The 17,207-nt window shown below is 41.6% G+C and overlaps 1 protein-coding gene across 2 annotated transcripts; it reads left to right on the top strand.

Moving 5' to 3' along the window:
- The first annotated feature begins 2,178 nt into the window (after positions 1-2,178).
- Positions 2,179-16,035, top strand: LOC110978137 (uncharacterized). Of its 2 annotated transcripts, none has more exons than XM_022232886.2 (5): positions 2,179-2,701; positions 3,814-3,873; positions 8,715-8,779; positions 12,899-12,985; positions 14,498-16,035. In XM_022232886.2, the coding sequence occupies exons 1-5, from the start codon at positions 2,620-2,622 to the stop codon at positions 14,531-14,533; spliced, it is 330 nt and encodes a 109-aa protein (XP_022088578.2). In that variant the 5' UTR covers positions 2,179-2,619; the 3' UTR covers positions 14,534-16,035. The 2 variants fall into 2 exon arrangements, with proteins under 2 accessions (XP_022088578.2, XP_022088579.2); XM_022232887.2 differs by having other exon boundaries at positions 2,204-2,701; positions 3,817-3,873.
- The last annotated feature ends 1,172 nt before the right edge of the window (positions 16,036-17,207 follow it).

The raw sequence follows: 17,207 nt of genomic DNA, 5'->3' as shown, positions 1-17,207 counted from the left end.
AATTATGATCATATGGAATTTATCTGTCTGATGAAATCTTACTTGCCCGGGCGTTGAGGCGACACAATGTGAACTGAACGAAAAAAACAAGAGGGGCGGAGAAGACTTTACAGGGAGCTGAGCTGAGGCAGGCTTCGCTGGCAAAGCTTAGCCGTGCTACGGTCGGACTTGGCCGAGCTTCGTCCAGTCTAAGGGTAGGTAAACCGCGCACGGCACGAGCCTGAGAGCCCACCTCGGTCGAGGGCCGAGCATGGGTGTAAATCTCAGGAAATTGGGTTATCATTGTATCTCCCCAATTTTTGACAAGGGGATGGGCTATTGAATTAACCCCCATGCACTTTCTTGTGGTGAGAAAAAATTAAGGATGATCGTGAAGATTTTGCCAGACTTCCCAACAACCAAAATGCATTAGACAGCCCTGGTTACACACACCTTTGGATGACAGGTTTTTTGACATTTGTATTTCCTAGACAGCCCCTGTACAGCCTTTAGTGTTTTTCAATGTCTGAAGTTTTAAAATAAACAAAAAAGAAGAACAAGTGAAAAACTATAAATATACCGCTTCGTTGTAAGATTCTGGAGGAGTGCAATACATAGATAAATATTGCAGATGTAAATCCGTATCGTGAACATCGCCCCCTAGTCTCATAAACGGTGTCAGCACCCTCATCCCCGCTTTCTGAGTTTCCATGGCCGGGCAAGTCACCCCCCCACAACCCCCGTCCCCACCCCCATTTTTCCAACACCTACCGGAGCTGAGAAAAAAACCCAATCCGATCGAACTTTGGGACGAGCAGGAAAAGTTACAGTGAAAGGAAACAATAGTATTTACCAGACCGTGCTGATAAAATTGACATTCACCCGTGACTTAATACGCTCAATCTACTCACCGATAAAAGTGTGACTTTCAATAAGAAAACTCAACGTCGTTAAATAGCAACCGTAGACCGCTCTCTATATCAACCACTCTTAATTTCCAGCAACGCAGTTTTAGAATGGTGTGAAGGGGTCATCTTGGTTTTCCGACCCCATTTGTCAAGCGCCTCCAGCTTGCTGTGAATTCAGACAACTCGACAGAATACAGGAAGGCACAGCTCTCTGCGGGCAATTTTACAAGTCCGCAAAATGAGGTTTTCTTTCGCAAACCCTAAATAAGAGACAGGAATTTACTTAAAGTTGTCGGTCTTGATCCGTAGACAAGATCAAATGCACCGACGCAACTCTAAGTTATCTTCTAAATCAGTTTTTCAGGATTTCGCCTCCGGAAGTAAGTCTCTACAGATTTCGGCGCTCGCTTGTTGATTCACCGATATTACTCCGCCTTTCAGATACGCGTGATTTGTCGTTGATGGTCCATCCCGGCAAAAATTCATGATTAAAAACAATCAACATTTCTAATCACTTACGACATAATTAATTTATTCGTTGAATCATTTTCATTCGATGTTTACAAAAGCGAAGAAGTAAGTTCGTAAAAACACGTGCAGCTCTTTAAGTGCACATCTTCAAAAGGTTTCTCTTTAAGGCCGGTTCATACTTTAGGCGAATGCGAAAGCGCACTTGGACTTGACGTCATGAAACACTTGCGTTTAAACTCGCTTCAGTTGTGTAAGTGTTTTTCGATTTAGGAGCACAAAGTTTTGATTTGACGTCACAATAGTGTGTTCGTGTTTGCTTTCGTGTGAACAGCTTTTACGAATGAACCCGTTACAAATGAGAAATGGAAGGTCTGTTAGTTATCATACGAGCTCCTGTGACACGAAGTGCGTCTGTGTCCCGTATATCTTCGGCCTCGTGAAAACGGGACACAGACCCATTACATTGTTCTACTCACACTCGTTAAATAACTGATAATATCACACTCTAGGGCCACATTGCTTAAAACTGCGTTAAACGCAACGCGTATAAATTTCCTCAGAAAAAATATTGCGTCAACCACCAAATTAACTTGAATAATTTGAAACCGCAAGCAATTTGAAACTCAACACCACGAACTGTGAGGAGGAAACCATAGCGGTGGAGAACTGACCTCATTTCCAAAGCCAACACTGACTTCTTTTAATTACGTTCTTCTCTTTTCCTTCGTCAAAAAGAGTTGCGCGTAGAACTCGGCCAGCAGCTGGGCGCTAGTTTTCATTGTAAACTCGGACAAAATAACGCGCACTCCAACCTGGTCAATATTTAGTTAGCATTAGCGATATTTACGTCGCATCAAACACGCGTGCGGTGCCAGAGAAGCCCAAATCACCTTACGCCTGTTGGCTCCCCTCATATATTTAGCCGACGGCTACGCCTGTTTTTAACGTCCTGGTGAATTCTCCAACAGCGTACATCGTCAGATGCGTATCGACGTTGCATGTCTGCGGCTATATAAAACTCACACTCTTACAAGAGAGAGCCACACTGGTTTGGTATCTCTTGACAGCATCGCAGGATATACAGCACCTGCAAACTTCAACCTCGTCATCTACTATCTATTTCAGCCTCCGTCTGCTCCATATCTCGCCGTGGTTTGGATTTCGTTTCTGCTCTATCTCGATACAACTTTGCCCCGCAGTTCAAGCTAAGGTGTTAAATAGTCAGGCGCAAACGGGCTCTTTTTTCGCCATTTCAGAAACGATGACGATGAAATCAGGTTGGACTTTTCTGATGTTGTTGCTGTTTCTTCATCAACTATTAGCCGTTAGAACAACAGCCTCACGTAAGTTCCATTATGATAGCTGTAAACTGGGGATGAATGGGGCCATATTAGTTACTGCACTTACCTCTCCAAATTTTCTCCGCGAGCACCGCCGCTGTTTTTTGATACACGTTCATATGATGGAATTGGTCGGAGTTGGAAAAAGTAGGCATAAACTTTGATGAATACTTCCGCACAAAATCACACAGTCGGGTGGGGGCAGATTCCACCCAACTAATAACGCTGCTGTGCCAAGCGTGATTTATTTTAAATCAACAAGCACATCAAAACATCCTTATCTTAAAAATGATAAGTTTAAATTAAATCAAACAGGCGGTTTTGTTGTAACGATCAACTGAAGTTCAATGCTACACGCGTGCCAGCCCGCGTGCATTGAGCACCGCAGCGGAAAAATTATACATTTTTTGCTGACCTGTCTCAGAAAACATACGCGCTTCGCACGAACAGTTTGTTTGATTTTTCACAAAATTGGTGTCAAAATGACTTCAAAGAGTTAGTATGAAAACTTTTTAAGGATAAGTTTCGAGAATGCACTGCAGCCACATCGGAAAAAATTCGAGATTGGCGGATTCTGCCCCAACTCTTTTAGGGTTAATTGCAATCGCAGCGTAGGGATTAATTTTCATGTGAAGATAGGTTTTTACTTCTTTTTATCCATATTTAGCCAATTTTCCTGCCGTTAAGATACTTTTAAAAATATGAAATGTATCTCTTATTGAAATATTAAATTAGTATGAAACTGCCTGTAAATAAACCAAACGGCGGGAAAAATGTTCTAGCTGACGAGGACTCATTTTCCCAAATGCGGAGTGTATTGTCCTAGTTGCTGGCCGGGAGCATTCTGGACTGGGAACGTCCGGAATGGCAGTCTTACAAAAACCTCAAAATTAGACAACAAGGACAGAGCATTCTTTAAGCTCTAAATAGCCATTCTGGTCGTGATTATACCTAAGTGTGCCATTTTCGAGATAAGACGCCTCACTTCGTTGATCCTGTAATCCCATGTGGGAACAGGAATCATGATCACAGCCATTCGTGTTTCTGAGTTGCTTTTCAACTTGACATACTTTTTGCGGATTTTAAGTCTAATCTCACCACTTGTGGTTTTTCAGCAGTTCCCTGCCGTGACGGCATTACGACCGAAGACTGCCTGAGGGTCTTGACGGGGCAGGGTGAGTTTAATCTCAGAATTTATTATCATTATTTTCTTTTTGGATACTGCTTTATAATAATGAGGTGATATGATACGGAGTTATATCTTTTATTGGATACAAATACATATTATACCTTCTAATTGCGTATCCGATGATAAGGTTTCATGTTCCATAGAGATGGCTCAGCGCAAAACATGACCACACGTGCATGACCAAACCTGATAACATAATAACTCCCTAACCACTTCGATATCGGAAACCCTAAGCCTTGTGCAATTTGGCAAAGCAGATCTATAAGGAGCCTTTGCAGCGGTGTGATTGAGGCTGCGTTTGTTTCACACAAATCCGAATCACTATCAGTGATCCTTTGTTGGTTTACGGACACCAAAACTCGCATAGTGGATGAAGCGAACCAGCGTTAGGATCACTGATCGAGATCCATGGACTGCATGTTTCTTCACTAGCCCCTGATCGTGTAGAATTCGAAAATGACTCTAACTGGCTATGAATAATTATCATTGATCTCCATTATAGACTATAATGGAGATATCGTAAAGTCAATGCGTACGATTCACAATAGTGTGCCTCCACGATTTTGCAACGCGTTGGCCAATCACAATGCGTGAAATTTGTCGACCATTTTTAAACGCGCATTGTGTCTACAGATTTTGTTCGTCGTGATTGGTCAACGCGCTGCAAACTCTTGGAGGCGCCTTATTGTGATTGCACTACACCAAATACGCGCCCGTAGAAAACAGTGCAAAATCGGACCGAAATAGCGACGCCTGTTGACTCTCGTGAAGAGGTTGGCCTCCATTTGTTCACTGGAAATTCAAGATTATGGCCACAAGATCACTTTTCGTTTCAACTTCATGGGGATTAGCCACGAAATCTTTTTTGTCGCCTTTGAACGAAGATACCCCGAAAATAGCAATAAAACTAAGCGCCCATTTCTGAATGTAGCCGCCCGCCTTTATCCAAAATAGGTCCACAATTTTGGGCTTTTTGTGAAAGAAATACCCCGAACTGGAAACTATCAGTCCTAAATTCGAGATTTATAGAAATATTTCTTTGATCCCCCCTGATTATGGCCTGTCTTATTGTAAAACCCCATGGGATCACAAAATATTAATGAGCTCGCGCGCAGAAATACCAGCATCGGTAGAATGCACCCGTATTGCACGCGTATTTTAAAGGCTACAAGCTCGCGCCCTATATCTTCTTTCACGTCATGCATGCTTAAATCTGCGTCGCGTGTAAACACACCGACTAAAGGGCTAATTTAAATATCCCATATAGGGTGCGTTCGATTAGCTTCCCTGAATACACGAGTGTTACACGCAAGGGAAGCCTCAAAACGAGGCTAATCAAACGCTGCAGTGTATTCGCCAAGGCATTCTGGGAAAAAGGTCAAGTCCCTGCCACGTTCCATCGTGTCGATGCTCGAAAAATCCATCCGTGACGTCATTACACTCGGGCAGCCTCCAGACACCCGCTCGCCAGCCGGGGTAGTGGTGGCTGACACCAGAGCATGTGCGAGGATCACGTGATGGAACGCTTGTAAATTTGACTGTAAGTTTGACTGACACGTGTAAACTAATTGAACGCAACCATAGTAGCATATTTAAATAATACAGTACCAGGGGTTAGATCGCGCAAGGCATGGTGGGAACCAACATGGCGCGGCAAGATCGTACCCATGGGAACGAGGTTGAGATCCGTGTGAATCAAAGACGCCCATAATGTCCACGGACTGGTTGTACAAGCGTGTTACTTGCCTCCTCCACCAATAGGGTGCGATAACCTTCCAAATGCACGCTCGCGTCAAGCTCAAGAACGCGTGTGTGGAGTACAGTACCACTGCAGTGTGTTGTCTGGAATGGGGCGACGTTTCCCTGGACGTTTACCGTGGCCCTCAAGGCGGAAAGTATTGTGTTTGGTTTTGTACGGGGAGCAACTGTTACGGACTGTAGAATAGTTTTCACTATGGTTTCTGCCATTTTGCGTGGGCCACACTGCAAATAACCAATGATAGTTAACTATGGTCACCGGATCCGTCTATAACCCGACACAAAGGAACTTGAACATTTTGCCACCCCCGTGATATATATCAGACTGAAAAATTGAGCAACGCGCGCCTTGACTAAAGGCTATACTAAACCCAGTATGCTTTCCGCCCTGAAAAGGCGGTCACCGAACATAATACGCTCTTTCTAATGGACATTTTAAAATAATGAACGAAAATCGACGAAGAATCAGTTCGCCAAATGCCATGCCGGATACTGTAGGTGTACAGGTCATTTCAAAACATTGAAAGCGGATTGTTTCATTTCTAAAATGTTTAAGTTTCTACTTAAAGCATCCTTATTTATGAGTTAGTTGTTGTAGAATTTGCTTGCGTGTACATTGCGATGAATCGATCTTTCGCCTTTTTGTGTTGGAAGTGTGTAATTTTGCGCTAGGCATTAATGTTTCGCAGCCACCGAGCGTTGCTACTCTGGCAATCACCTGATGGATCTTCGCTTTACCGCCTGTTTTTGCCTCATGATGCAAAGTTAAACCTGAAAAGACGTGTTAGTTATGCCTTCCAAATACAAAGCCATTTATAGACTGTAAAAAGTCAGAAATATTTGTTGTGTAAGAGACGGTACATATGTCTGTCAAATTCAAACTTACAATTACTTAAACTGGTGTATGAATCCATTATTGATCGATAAACTGACAGGCGGATGAAATCTATCGAATCGAATCTATCGAAAGGCCTGCTCGCACCGTATTGTTCACAGAAGCTGGACATATTTCAAATTTTAGGCATGTAGGGCGAATCTTGCAAGGGTTTCGTGTGTGCGTTGTCGGCAAATTCATTTTCGCGTTTACTTTCACATCGAGAACAAACCGGCCTTGAGTCAGGTTTTCCCCAGGTGGAAGGAATAATTTTTATTATTAGCATTTGTCATGGGAAGGAGTCATGACTAACATTGTAAAAGATTTAGAGAAAAATCGAACAATCCAGGAGTCATTTTCGTTTTTAGGGTATAACAATTTTAGGTATAACATGTTTCATGCTTTGAAATTGTACTAAAACAGCCGTCGTAAAGACTGCCCCTAGTCATTGAAGCGTTTCACAGCAGCTGTCACCAAATGCATCAGGTGACTGTGAAACAAGTTTTCTGTTGTTAAACTACTGATGTGATTATCCTCAGGAATGTACATAAACCGAACATTCTTTTTCAGAACGTACAGTTAACTGTACATTCTTACATGTAAAAACACTTTCGGATCGAAGTGGACTTGATAGACATAAAAACTGCAGTTGGGACATTTGATTACTGCGTTAAACACAACTTGTGACAAACGCTCTTATTAAGTGCATCGATTAAGACGTTCGAAGGGTTGCAAATCTCTCTGAAGGTTTCGATTTACCGAGCTTATTATTCACGTCACTTCTATTTTTCATGTTTCCTGTTCATTATTTCACATACTCCTTCAATTTCGTGGTCACTTTTTGTCATTATTACTGATTTATTTGTTAATTGTAACGGATTATTGTTATTGTTTTGTAGTTTTCTTTTTAAATTTGCATTTAACCAATTTACTTTCAGTTTAACTTAAGTTTTAACAACTCCTCGTTATCAAAGTAAACTTTTTTATGCCACAAGTAGACACTCTCTACTGGACAATGTCTACCATCAGTAGACACTGTCTAGGCCTACAGCTGTCAACAGCTGTCTGACAAATTATATAAACCTTTTAGTTCTCATACACAATGAACAGCAGTGGAGGGAGGGACATGGCGCGTCTGAACCCATTCGAGTCAAAGAATCCTCACCTTTGGATTCCTTTGGACGCATTCCAAAGAAATGTATCTGGAACAATTTGAAGATATTTACAAGCCGTGATTTCTTCAAGCGATTTTTATCTCTTGCTACGCCATGTCGCGGTTTTTTCCTGCCGGTGGTTTTCAAACTATGCAGAAAAATACAAGAAGAATTCACAGATTCAAGAATGCTAACAAATTTCACCCACTCCATAAATATTTGATGCTGGAGCAAAATACATTTTCAAGAAAAGCTGCAGCTAAACAATATTAATGGTAAGCGGTCAGAGAAAGACAACTATCATTATTTTTAGTTATTGAAAATTCATTTGATAATGCAATGTGTTATTCATATTAATGTCGACTGAGGAGAACAAAAACCCTTGCAAGCTATTATTCAGTAACCCAAAACTAAAATTTTAATAAAGCATTAAAGCAATTAACGCGTCAGAAAGTAGATACATCATCCAGTAACCCCCCCCCCCGTAATAATAATAATAATTAGTCTTTAGTCAAGGCGCGCGTGGTACCCGGTGTACTCATGTACTGGTAACACAGAAAGGCCACTACCTTACCACTAGCACGCGTATTAATATTTGTCATGTTGAATGTAAGCATCAAGGGTGCCACCTTGACTAAGGCTACAAAAATGTGAACATGATATCTCACACACTTAAAGATACGTTGAGATACCGCTGGTCAACCCCTAGGGAGAGGCTAAACAGCTTTTTAAGTTACAAAGACGAAATTCATTTCTGTTTGGCATGTGATGCCTGAGTATTTCTAAACATTAATTGCCACAAGTGAACGAGTAGAATGGAGTGATCATCACGGACACTTTCTTTGCATATCATTGTTGTCGTGTTGAGGTGGCTGGTGATGGCACATACGAACTCTTGTGCGTAGGTTCACAGCAGCATAGCTGTCAGCCACTTCATTCTAATCATGACGCAGGGAAGTAAACTTGGTCATTATTTGTCTCGACATAAATTTTGATTTGTTTGATGACTTCCGCTGAACTCTCTTCCCTTCTGTTTTACAGTTAAGAGGGGTTCGCCCGAGCAGTCCTTAAATCCACTGGTGTATCAGAATCTTGACTGGGTTGGGGTAAGTTGATTTCTTGGTTTGTAAGGACCTCTAATTATCAAGCCACAAAGGTGACTGACTGGAAAAATACTGACCACTGGCACACCCTCACCCCATCCCATTCTAACGCAGCCCACCCAGAACCCATTCTCCTTGGCATAGGCCCTCTAACGGTGATATTTCGCTCTTCACCAGAAATAAAGACACACAATTTTGAAATGAAAATTACTCTAGTTTGAGATTGAAGAATGTTAGGTAGGAATCACTTCTGTGAAAACTCATCTATTCGAATCAGTGAATTTAACGTCTAAATTTTCTTCTCCCCTGTATCAGTTGGAAAGAGTAAAATTTCCCTCTTTGGTAAGAAAAAATGTACGATATTGGCAACCAAGCTCAACCGAAGCAAAACACATAAAACTTTGATTTTTGATGAAGTGTTACCGGCGGGTATGAATTTAGTGAAGTTAAAGCGAACAATGGTAGAAAGAGGCATAATGGGATCACGGCTTCCATCAAAAGAAGGACATTTGTTTTAAAATTAAGGAGAGGCCAATTTCTTTTTTGGAGGGGAGGGGGAATTCGTTTTCAGTTTTTCTGCTAATTGCCTAGAAAGCCCGCAAATTAAGCCTCATCTGTTATAGAAAGGCTACCGAGATTACATAAAGACCCTCACTGTATATTTGCCCCTACCCCGGAAAAACTTGGGTGCCTCAAAAAGTTGGTTGTTGAGCCACCTTCGAAGCGACCATTGAAGAGAGTGACTTGGCTCAATCCAACAATTAAGTGCCACGGGTCAGGACAGGGTAGTGCAGTTTTGCACTTCGTTGTGGTGAGTCCGCCAGTGTTTTATGACCGGATGCTCCAAGGGAAACAGACAACAGACCAGAAATAATCAATCGTCAATCACACTAGTATGCAGTTTTAACTTCACTGTAATATTTGTTGACTTATCTCCAGATCACAAAAAAAAGATGACAAGGTTACCCCAATAAGGTTCCAATACAAAAGACAATTCCCCAAAGATAGGTTTCTCTAATGGAGGATGCTTCAAATGTCCCGAAATAAAATTCCTAAACTCGAATTCCCAAATTTACAAACTACAATCTAGGTTCCCAGACTCAGATTCCTCAGACTTAAATTCACAACCTCAAATTCCACGGACTTACTAAATTCCCCGGACTTCGTAAGTTCCTAATCTTAATTCCCCGGACTTCTTAAGTTCCTAATCTAAATTCCCCGGACGCCGGTCGGGACCGCCCTCGCTCTACACAGTGGCTGCGTACAGAGGAAAAAGCACAACATGACATGAGCATGCAGTACGGTACACATATGGTCGCACATGCAACGAACGGTCGATCACATGTGATGAACACACATGTGATCGCTAGAATTGTTGACAGGATTTTGGGGCACAAAATATCTCATTTAGGAGACGTCCAATTGGCTGGACAGTCAACCAGCAATCGTAGGGAGGGTGAATGCACTCTCCCAACCTCAAGATTACAACAACAATGGCATATGTGAGAAACAAAAAGCAGAAAAATAGGCCCCATTAAAAACGCTTGTCTCACCGTTCGGTGTCAGCCAGAAAAGGAGCGAGCGTTCGTCCGGCGTACGGAAGACACATTTCCCTATAATATTCATACGGTAGAACAATACCAAAAATGTTGCAAAATGAAGACGCGCAAGTTTAGACCCAATATTAATTATTGAAAATTGTTGTAGGTTAATTACCTTTACATTGGCACATAAATGATAGATTCCAACGAGACTTTATTACAATATAATTGGACTAAATTGCGTAAGGGCGACAGGCCCTTGGGCGGTAATTCGCCTTCCAGAAGTTTCCAGAAGACAACACTACGGTGTCCCTGGAAAGGCTACCGACCCTCACAGAAGGAATTGACTTGAAGCCCAATGGAGGCTGTGCATGCGTTTTTTAGTTGGACGGGACTTTTTGGTGAACCTGAGAGCATTTCTTTGTTGGAGATGTAATTTTGCGGTGTGATGGGACGCTCTGCGTGCTTTGATACCCAGAAACGACGCCCAGAGGTGCTTTTTCTAAACTTACACACCAGTCTGGGGATTTGCCCTGCAATTTCCTATGTGAATTAGCTTTATTGCCACTCTTTAGAAGAAACCTCATGGAAGCTTCCCCGGTTGAAATTCCGGGCTGTATTTCCCAATTATAATACTCGAGAACCACGGATTAGAAAAAAAGGAATTTGTCAGCGATAAACTAATTAGCATTCAACTAAAACTAATTAAGCATAAATTATATATAAAAACGTATTTTAAAAGTAAAACAGCTGTAATGATAATCTGGCCTTCATTCAAGCCTTGTTACCCAAAGGTGTTATGTTGAAAAATAACACAATGATCGCTTCTGGGAAGCAAAGAATACGTATGCAATTTGTTCGTGCAAGTATGGTGTGGAGTGTGCGTGATCAGAAGGTGGACACACGCTAAACTTACGGCGCCCAAGTACGACAACGACAGTGGAGTTGGGGCTTGGGTCACATCCAACTGGATTTCTGACGTCATGATGTGCTAAAAGGCAAAGGCCCAACTTCAGTGAGAGTACATGACTGCCACGCGCTGTGCGAGTCCCTTACATGTGCACGTGAAAGCACTTAACAATCCCGTCATCCTTTAACCCTAAAAGAGCCGGGTTACTCTGGCCAGTCTCACAGCCGGGGATGGATTCCGCCCCTAAAACGTGGCTGTGCTTTGCTCATTCTTTTGGCAACTTCACTTGTGAAGATTGAACTCAATCAAACGTATGGTTTTGTCGATACGGTCATTTGAAGTTCAAGGGTACATGCGTGCCTGCCTGCGTGCATTGAGCACCGCAATGGAAAAAGTATACATTTTTGGCTCTCGGAGAAATGCTCGCTGGGCAAGATTAGTATGTCTGATTCTCACAAAGTTGGTATCAAATGACCACAAAGAGGTATTCTAAAAACTCCTAAAGGCCCAAATCCTGAGTAAAATACGCTGCGGCAGTATTGGGAAAAAGCTGGGGGAGGGGGTGGATTCCGCCCCGGCTCTTTTAGGGTTAAAGGGCTTCTGGACCTTTCGTATTTGGGGTCATTTGGCTCATTTGGGTAGACTGGAAGACCCGATGTCATTATTGGGAATGCTCCTTACAGATTTCGAGTTTAAATTGCTATGCGCCATGACTCTTCTGCTATTCTCTTCTGACCAGACCAAGGCCGTTAACACGCGTGTGCATGTGTCAGTACTTAAATGATAAAGTACTTCAAGAGCCATCACGAGGAGTAGCCGTGCTGACGTTTGCCCTTTGTTCTGTATCTGAGAGACCAGTGCAGTATTTGGAACCGCACAGCGCCGAAATGAACCGGAAAAAGAAAGAAAAGAACAGACAAGAGAATCATCAAAATCAAAACAATAACAACAAACAGCCCCTTCGGGCCTGAGATGGTCTCATTTTCCGTTCTGATGAAGTAATCATCTTCAGGAAATGCGACGTGTCACACGCTATTTCTTCCGAGATAGCACACCTTGAATAAACTCGTTACCGAAAAGGGCGGTCGGCCGTAAGAAGCGTATCAACCCCTTCACGATTCTATTTCATATCGAAAGTAAATATCGGGTCTAACCAAGCATGCAGTGCCCGAAGATCTTCAGATTGCGTACAGTAATCGATAGCTGAACTCAACGCGTTCCCGCCACTGGCAATCCGGACTTCGTGATGTGCCTCTTCTCTGAACACACAAGCCCCAACACAAGCACAGCTTGCCATCGTTTGCGCCAGCCGAGCTCAATCAAGAGAAAACTCTCATCGCCAAGGCAACAGGTTACGTGGTTACTCAAATCATGCAGAAACGACAAAATGACCTATCCGAGTTTGATACCGCACGCACTACAGCGTCAGGGATTCATCAACGAACAAAGGAAAACGCAAAAGGACCAAGGTTACTCGTCGCTTTGTTGTTACGCAGAACGCTTTTCAAGACCCTTTTCATGTTGAAGAGCTGTTTATAGTTGATAAATGCAATCTTTGAACATTCCTCTGTAAGGATATGTAATCAAATTGTTTTGCCAGCTTTATGTAAAGCGCAAGGAAACAAAAGAAAATTAAACTTTCAAAAACCTTATTTTTATGTCCTGTTTCAGGACTCCGATGAGTCGGAAGAACCAACTTGCAAACTGAGGGATATTTACGTAATGATTCCTGATGATTGCAAGGCGGAATTACTTCAGGTAAGGGAACTATTTAATAGTACATCGTCACCTATCCATTACATTGTAATAAGATAAGGACTTCTAGGAGAATAGCTCACTGTCACACATCTGAATTTTTTACATGACATTATTTTGCCACGTTTCAACGGAACATTGGCCACTCGGGAAACGTTAAACTCGCTGATTCATTAGCAGTTAATACGAATTGGCGACACTTCCGTAGTAGATGTTCAAGGGCAGAAGCGACGTGGCCATTTCTCGCTCAAAGTTGTCAAAGTTTATATCCCCTATGGGGAAAAAGTGTTTCTCCCCCCATGTCTTGGGCAGGGTGTTATCATTCCACCCAAGCTGATAATCAATCAGTTAACGCCAGTAAAGCCCTCCACATGGTTACAGCGTTCAGAAGAACATCATTATCACTGAGCGGGCTTTCAATTAATTTTGAAAGTCTGAAATCCTGCCTACTTCTGTCAAAGTGAATGTGATATACCGTCTTATTAGGGTTCGTTAGACTGTGTTGAGAGCATGGATGGACTTAGTTCTTTCCTTGCGTTCTTTTTTTGCTTGGGAATATGTGAAAATGAAAATGGATTGCAAACCGAAAAGGACCTGACAAAGAGAACTAATGGAGAGGAAATAAAATCAATGCCTATTTAAGTACAAAACCTGCTTATAAATGATACCGGATGCCTGTTTTGCTGACCTTGAACGTTGTAAAAATTGGCAACGTTACATGTCTTAAGTGGTTGGCGGTTAAACTGTTCAGTTGTCTTTTCTTTTATGAAAAACTCTGCACTTGTTTCTTATTGAAATTCGGAATTAATCTTAGTTTTCAGTACTAAATCTCAGCACAATTCAACGAAGAGACCCATGTAGCCAAGAGATTTCTTAAAACGGTAGTTATGCTTGTGCGTAATCGTCACCACTTTTGGCAGAGAGACACAAAATTGGTTTAAATTTCACATGAAATGCTGGTTAAGAATTCACAGTGGGAATATAATAATAGACCGTAATTATGTAGGAGTGAAGAGGTGAAGCAAAAAATGCACCATTGGATATTATGGATGGTTTGATGAAACAATTTCATTAAGTCTGTTTTCTGATGGCTTTCTGCGTAGGCAGACAAAAGCGTTCAATTTGCCAAATTGGTTTAATTGTCTCGCCTACAAAGCTCCCAATGCCTTCAATCCAACCCACAGTGTCGACTGAACAATTATGATATGACAGACTGATTATTAAAACATCTCTACGGCTTGTGTGATGCTGCACGTAATTGTTTCACGCATGGATAAAGTTTGCATAGCAAGAAACCTGAATTGTTGCGGATACAGAAATTGTACAGTGATATGCAAGGTGGAATTGACCAATGCGTATTGGATTATTGAGAAAAAAATGAAGTCACCGGGAGTTCTGACAGATGGACATACGGCCCGATGTATTTCGTTGGCATAATCTAAACCCATAAATTGTCGTAAAAACTGACTTATCAATTGCTTCAAACTTGTACAGGAAATGTTTTTCTCCTCACAGATCCTGCACTTATTCGTGACGCATTCCACCTATTGAGATGGAAGGACCAACACACAGACTGCCACCGACTCAAATGAGAAAGATCTATCAATTGAAGTTTGCTTGCTTTTATTTTCAACTTTGAGACAACAGGGACTTGATATTGGCATATAAAAACCATAAAATGACGATACTAGTTTCTGAAAATGAGATCATCTTTTTTTCACATTTTGGAGCAACTCCAACCTCGCCGACTGCTATTTATATTTGCAACATTTAGATAATTGTTTAATATTTTCGGTTTGAAAATTCCCGATTTGGCCGTTTGTTGGCCATTTTTAGGAATTCATTCTTTCCACTGATACTCTGCCATGAAATATTGAAGGTCTTGCTAAATATTGAAGGTCTTGCTAATTGAAATGTGAGACCACCTCCTTGATAACTATTCTTGATTAGTCTGGGTTTTCTTAATCTTGCCTTAAACCGTTATAAACGCACCACACGTAAAGTTGGGTTATCCTTACATATTTTTGCCTTAAAATTCCTAACCGAAAAAAAGTGACGACTTTGGACCACGATGCACAAACTTGTACTTCTAGTTTTCAAGATAGTAAACCACACTTGTTTACGACCACTGACGACCGGAGGAGGGGGGAAATAATAAACACCTGAATGATGTCAGGGTATACCAGAGGGCTTTTTGCCAAGAAGGATTTTCGGAGGGTTCATGGAGTGCAATAATACTCTCCGTCTGAAAGTATAGATTTTGTGTGCTGAGTTAAAACTGAGCTTTTACTTATATTTGTTAAATTCGAACCAGAGAGGGTAAAGCATCACTGGCATCCATTCAATGACGGCAACAGGCCTACTACATAATTAGCGAAATGTTCCCTAAAGATTCTTGCATTGATTTACTTTCGGTATAAAACTCTGGGGCGTTTTGATAAAAAGATCTAACTCTTGCAGTTTATATGGTGATTATAAACAACGACTAAAATGTTGCATCCTGACTCCACTTTTCTCTTCATATGTCATCACAATAACACTCAGTCATTACAGAAATGCTGGAAAGACACGAATTATGGACTGAGAAACATTTAGGCCTACCGATGTTGTTGGGAAATACTTCGAAAATTCTCTTCACCCCCGTAGACTTTGTACACAACTGCCGAAGGGGAGTAAGGATGCAACATTTTTTTCCTAAACAACATTAAGACGATGCACTAACAACAAAACTGTACAGTGTTAAGGCGTGACCAGGGAACGAAATCACGTGGTACTTGGTCAGGGGTATGGGTCCTGAAATAGTAATCATTGTTTGTACATATACCTTCAAGTGCAATTCTTGACTTTCATGACAAACGTTGTGTAGCGCAAACACTCGTGCTATGAAGAGAGTTCATGTGGAATTTTGATGACAAGTTACGTTGAAAGTGAGGTCGTCGGTACGCCTTCTCACGCTGCACTTGTGCACTGACCTGTAACCATTTAATGTTTTGCTGTAAACCTTTAATTGCGATTGGAATTGATTAAAATGTTTTCTGGCATCAGACCTCTAACTTTGTTTTGCCATTTTGCGTTTCTTTTATCACAATGACGCATAACCTGAACAAGAGGTAACCCGATTAACCGACTGTTTTTTCGATTTCTTGTTTTTGGAGAAAATTTCGAGTAGTTTGGGTTATCCTTAAAGTATTTGACAGCATTCAATGACCAAACAGTCCAACTGTCAGTTTAATTTTTTTTGTGTTGTCCACAATTATGAACTTAAAATGTCGAAAATCGAACACTTCATGCTTTAAGGTTTTTCATAAACTTTTGACAAAGCTTTCACTTGGAGGCAATTTATGAAGATAAAAGAAAAGCTTCGAGTGGGCTACAGCCGACAAAAAAAATGAAAAGTGAAGTTTACATATCTACCACTTTATACACTTCCCAAAATTTTAACATCAGCGTCCGATTCTGCATCTCGAAAACACAACAACAAAGAAACCAAACTTAAGGAATGATCATTTCTATTTGAAAAAAAAATGCCAAGTACGTACTTCTGACCTTAATGCACTCGCCGAGTTATCATTCCACATTTATTCCTCTGGTGGGACTTAACAGTCTTTTCTTCTAGGGCAAGGTCTATCGGCCCATAGAGCCTTGAACTCAGGAAGATCGGCCGGTTCTGTTGTAATTCCACTTGAGGTGACGCGTTCAATACACGTACAATCAGTGAATAAAAATCACCACTGTCTCCATGAGCCAACATGCATATCACTATCGCTTTTTCATGTCGTGGCCATAAATCCCGAAGTAGCCTAATTAAGGAGGTGACCATGGCTGTGGCTGAAAATTTATACCACAGTACAACGTGGTTCTCCACCATTACATTTGTACCAAGGAACTGGTTTCGGCTTTACGTAACGAAAAGCCTGTACTTTCTACACTACAAAGACGCTCCATTCGAGCAAAATGATGGAGTGGTGGAAACGATTGCGTGGCGTCCCAGGTGGAGGTTAAAAGTCGCACAATATCCTCGGTACGCGCCATTACCCATAAATGATGCTCACATCATCATTAATAGAATAGCTGTCTCTTGCGATGTGCACATTCTCTCTAAACAGGAAATACATTACATTTTTATCATGATTGCCTCGAACATTTACGGCTGGAAGTCAGCGATGGTGTGCGAACAATATAATTATATGGCACCCGACTTGAGCCAAGTCTGAGAGAGGCTTCT

Source organism: Acanthaster planci, linkage group LG08, assembly GCF_054643075.1.
Source record: "Acanthaster planci isolate LZ-2023a linkage group LG08, COTS_SCS, whole genome shotgun sequence".
Lineage (NCBI taxonomy): Eukaryota > Metazoa > Echinodermata > Asteroidea > Valvatida > Acanthasteridae > Acanthaster > Acanthaster planci.
Note: the sequence above shows the minus strand (reverse complement) of the source record. Positions and strands in the feature narration are given on the sequence as shown.

What these genes read in the sequence shown, in the direction of transcription:
- LOC110978137 (XM_022232886.2), top strand. Translation starts at nt 2,620, where the DNA reads ATGACGATGAAATCAGGTTGGACTTTTCTGATGTTGTTGCTGTTTCTT. An exon ending in CGTTAGAACAACAGCCTCAC is followed by an intron (nt 2,702 to 3,813) that starts GTAAGTTCCATT and finishes GTGGTTTTTCAG; the next exon opens with CAGTTCCCTGCCGTGACGGC. An exon ending in AGAATCTTGACTGGGTTGGG is followed by an intron (nt 8,780 to 12,898) that starts GTAAGTTGATTT and finishes GTCCTGTTTCAG; the next exon opens with GACTCCGATGAGTCGGAAGA.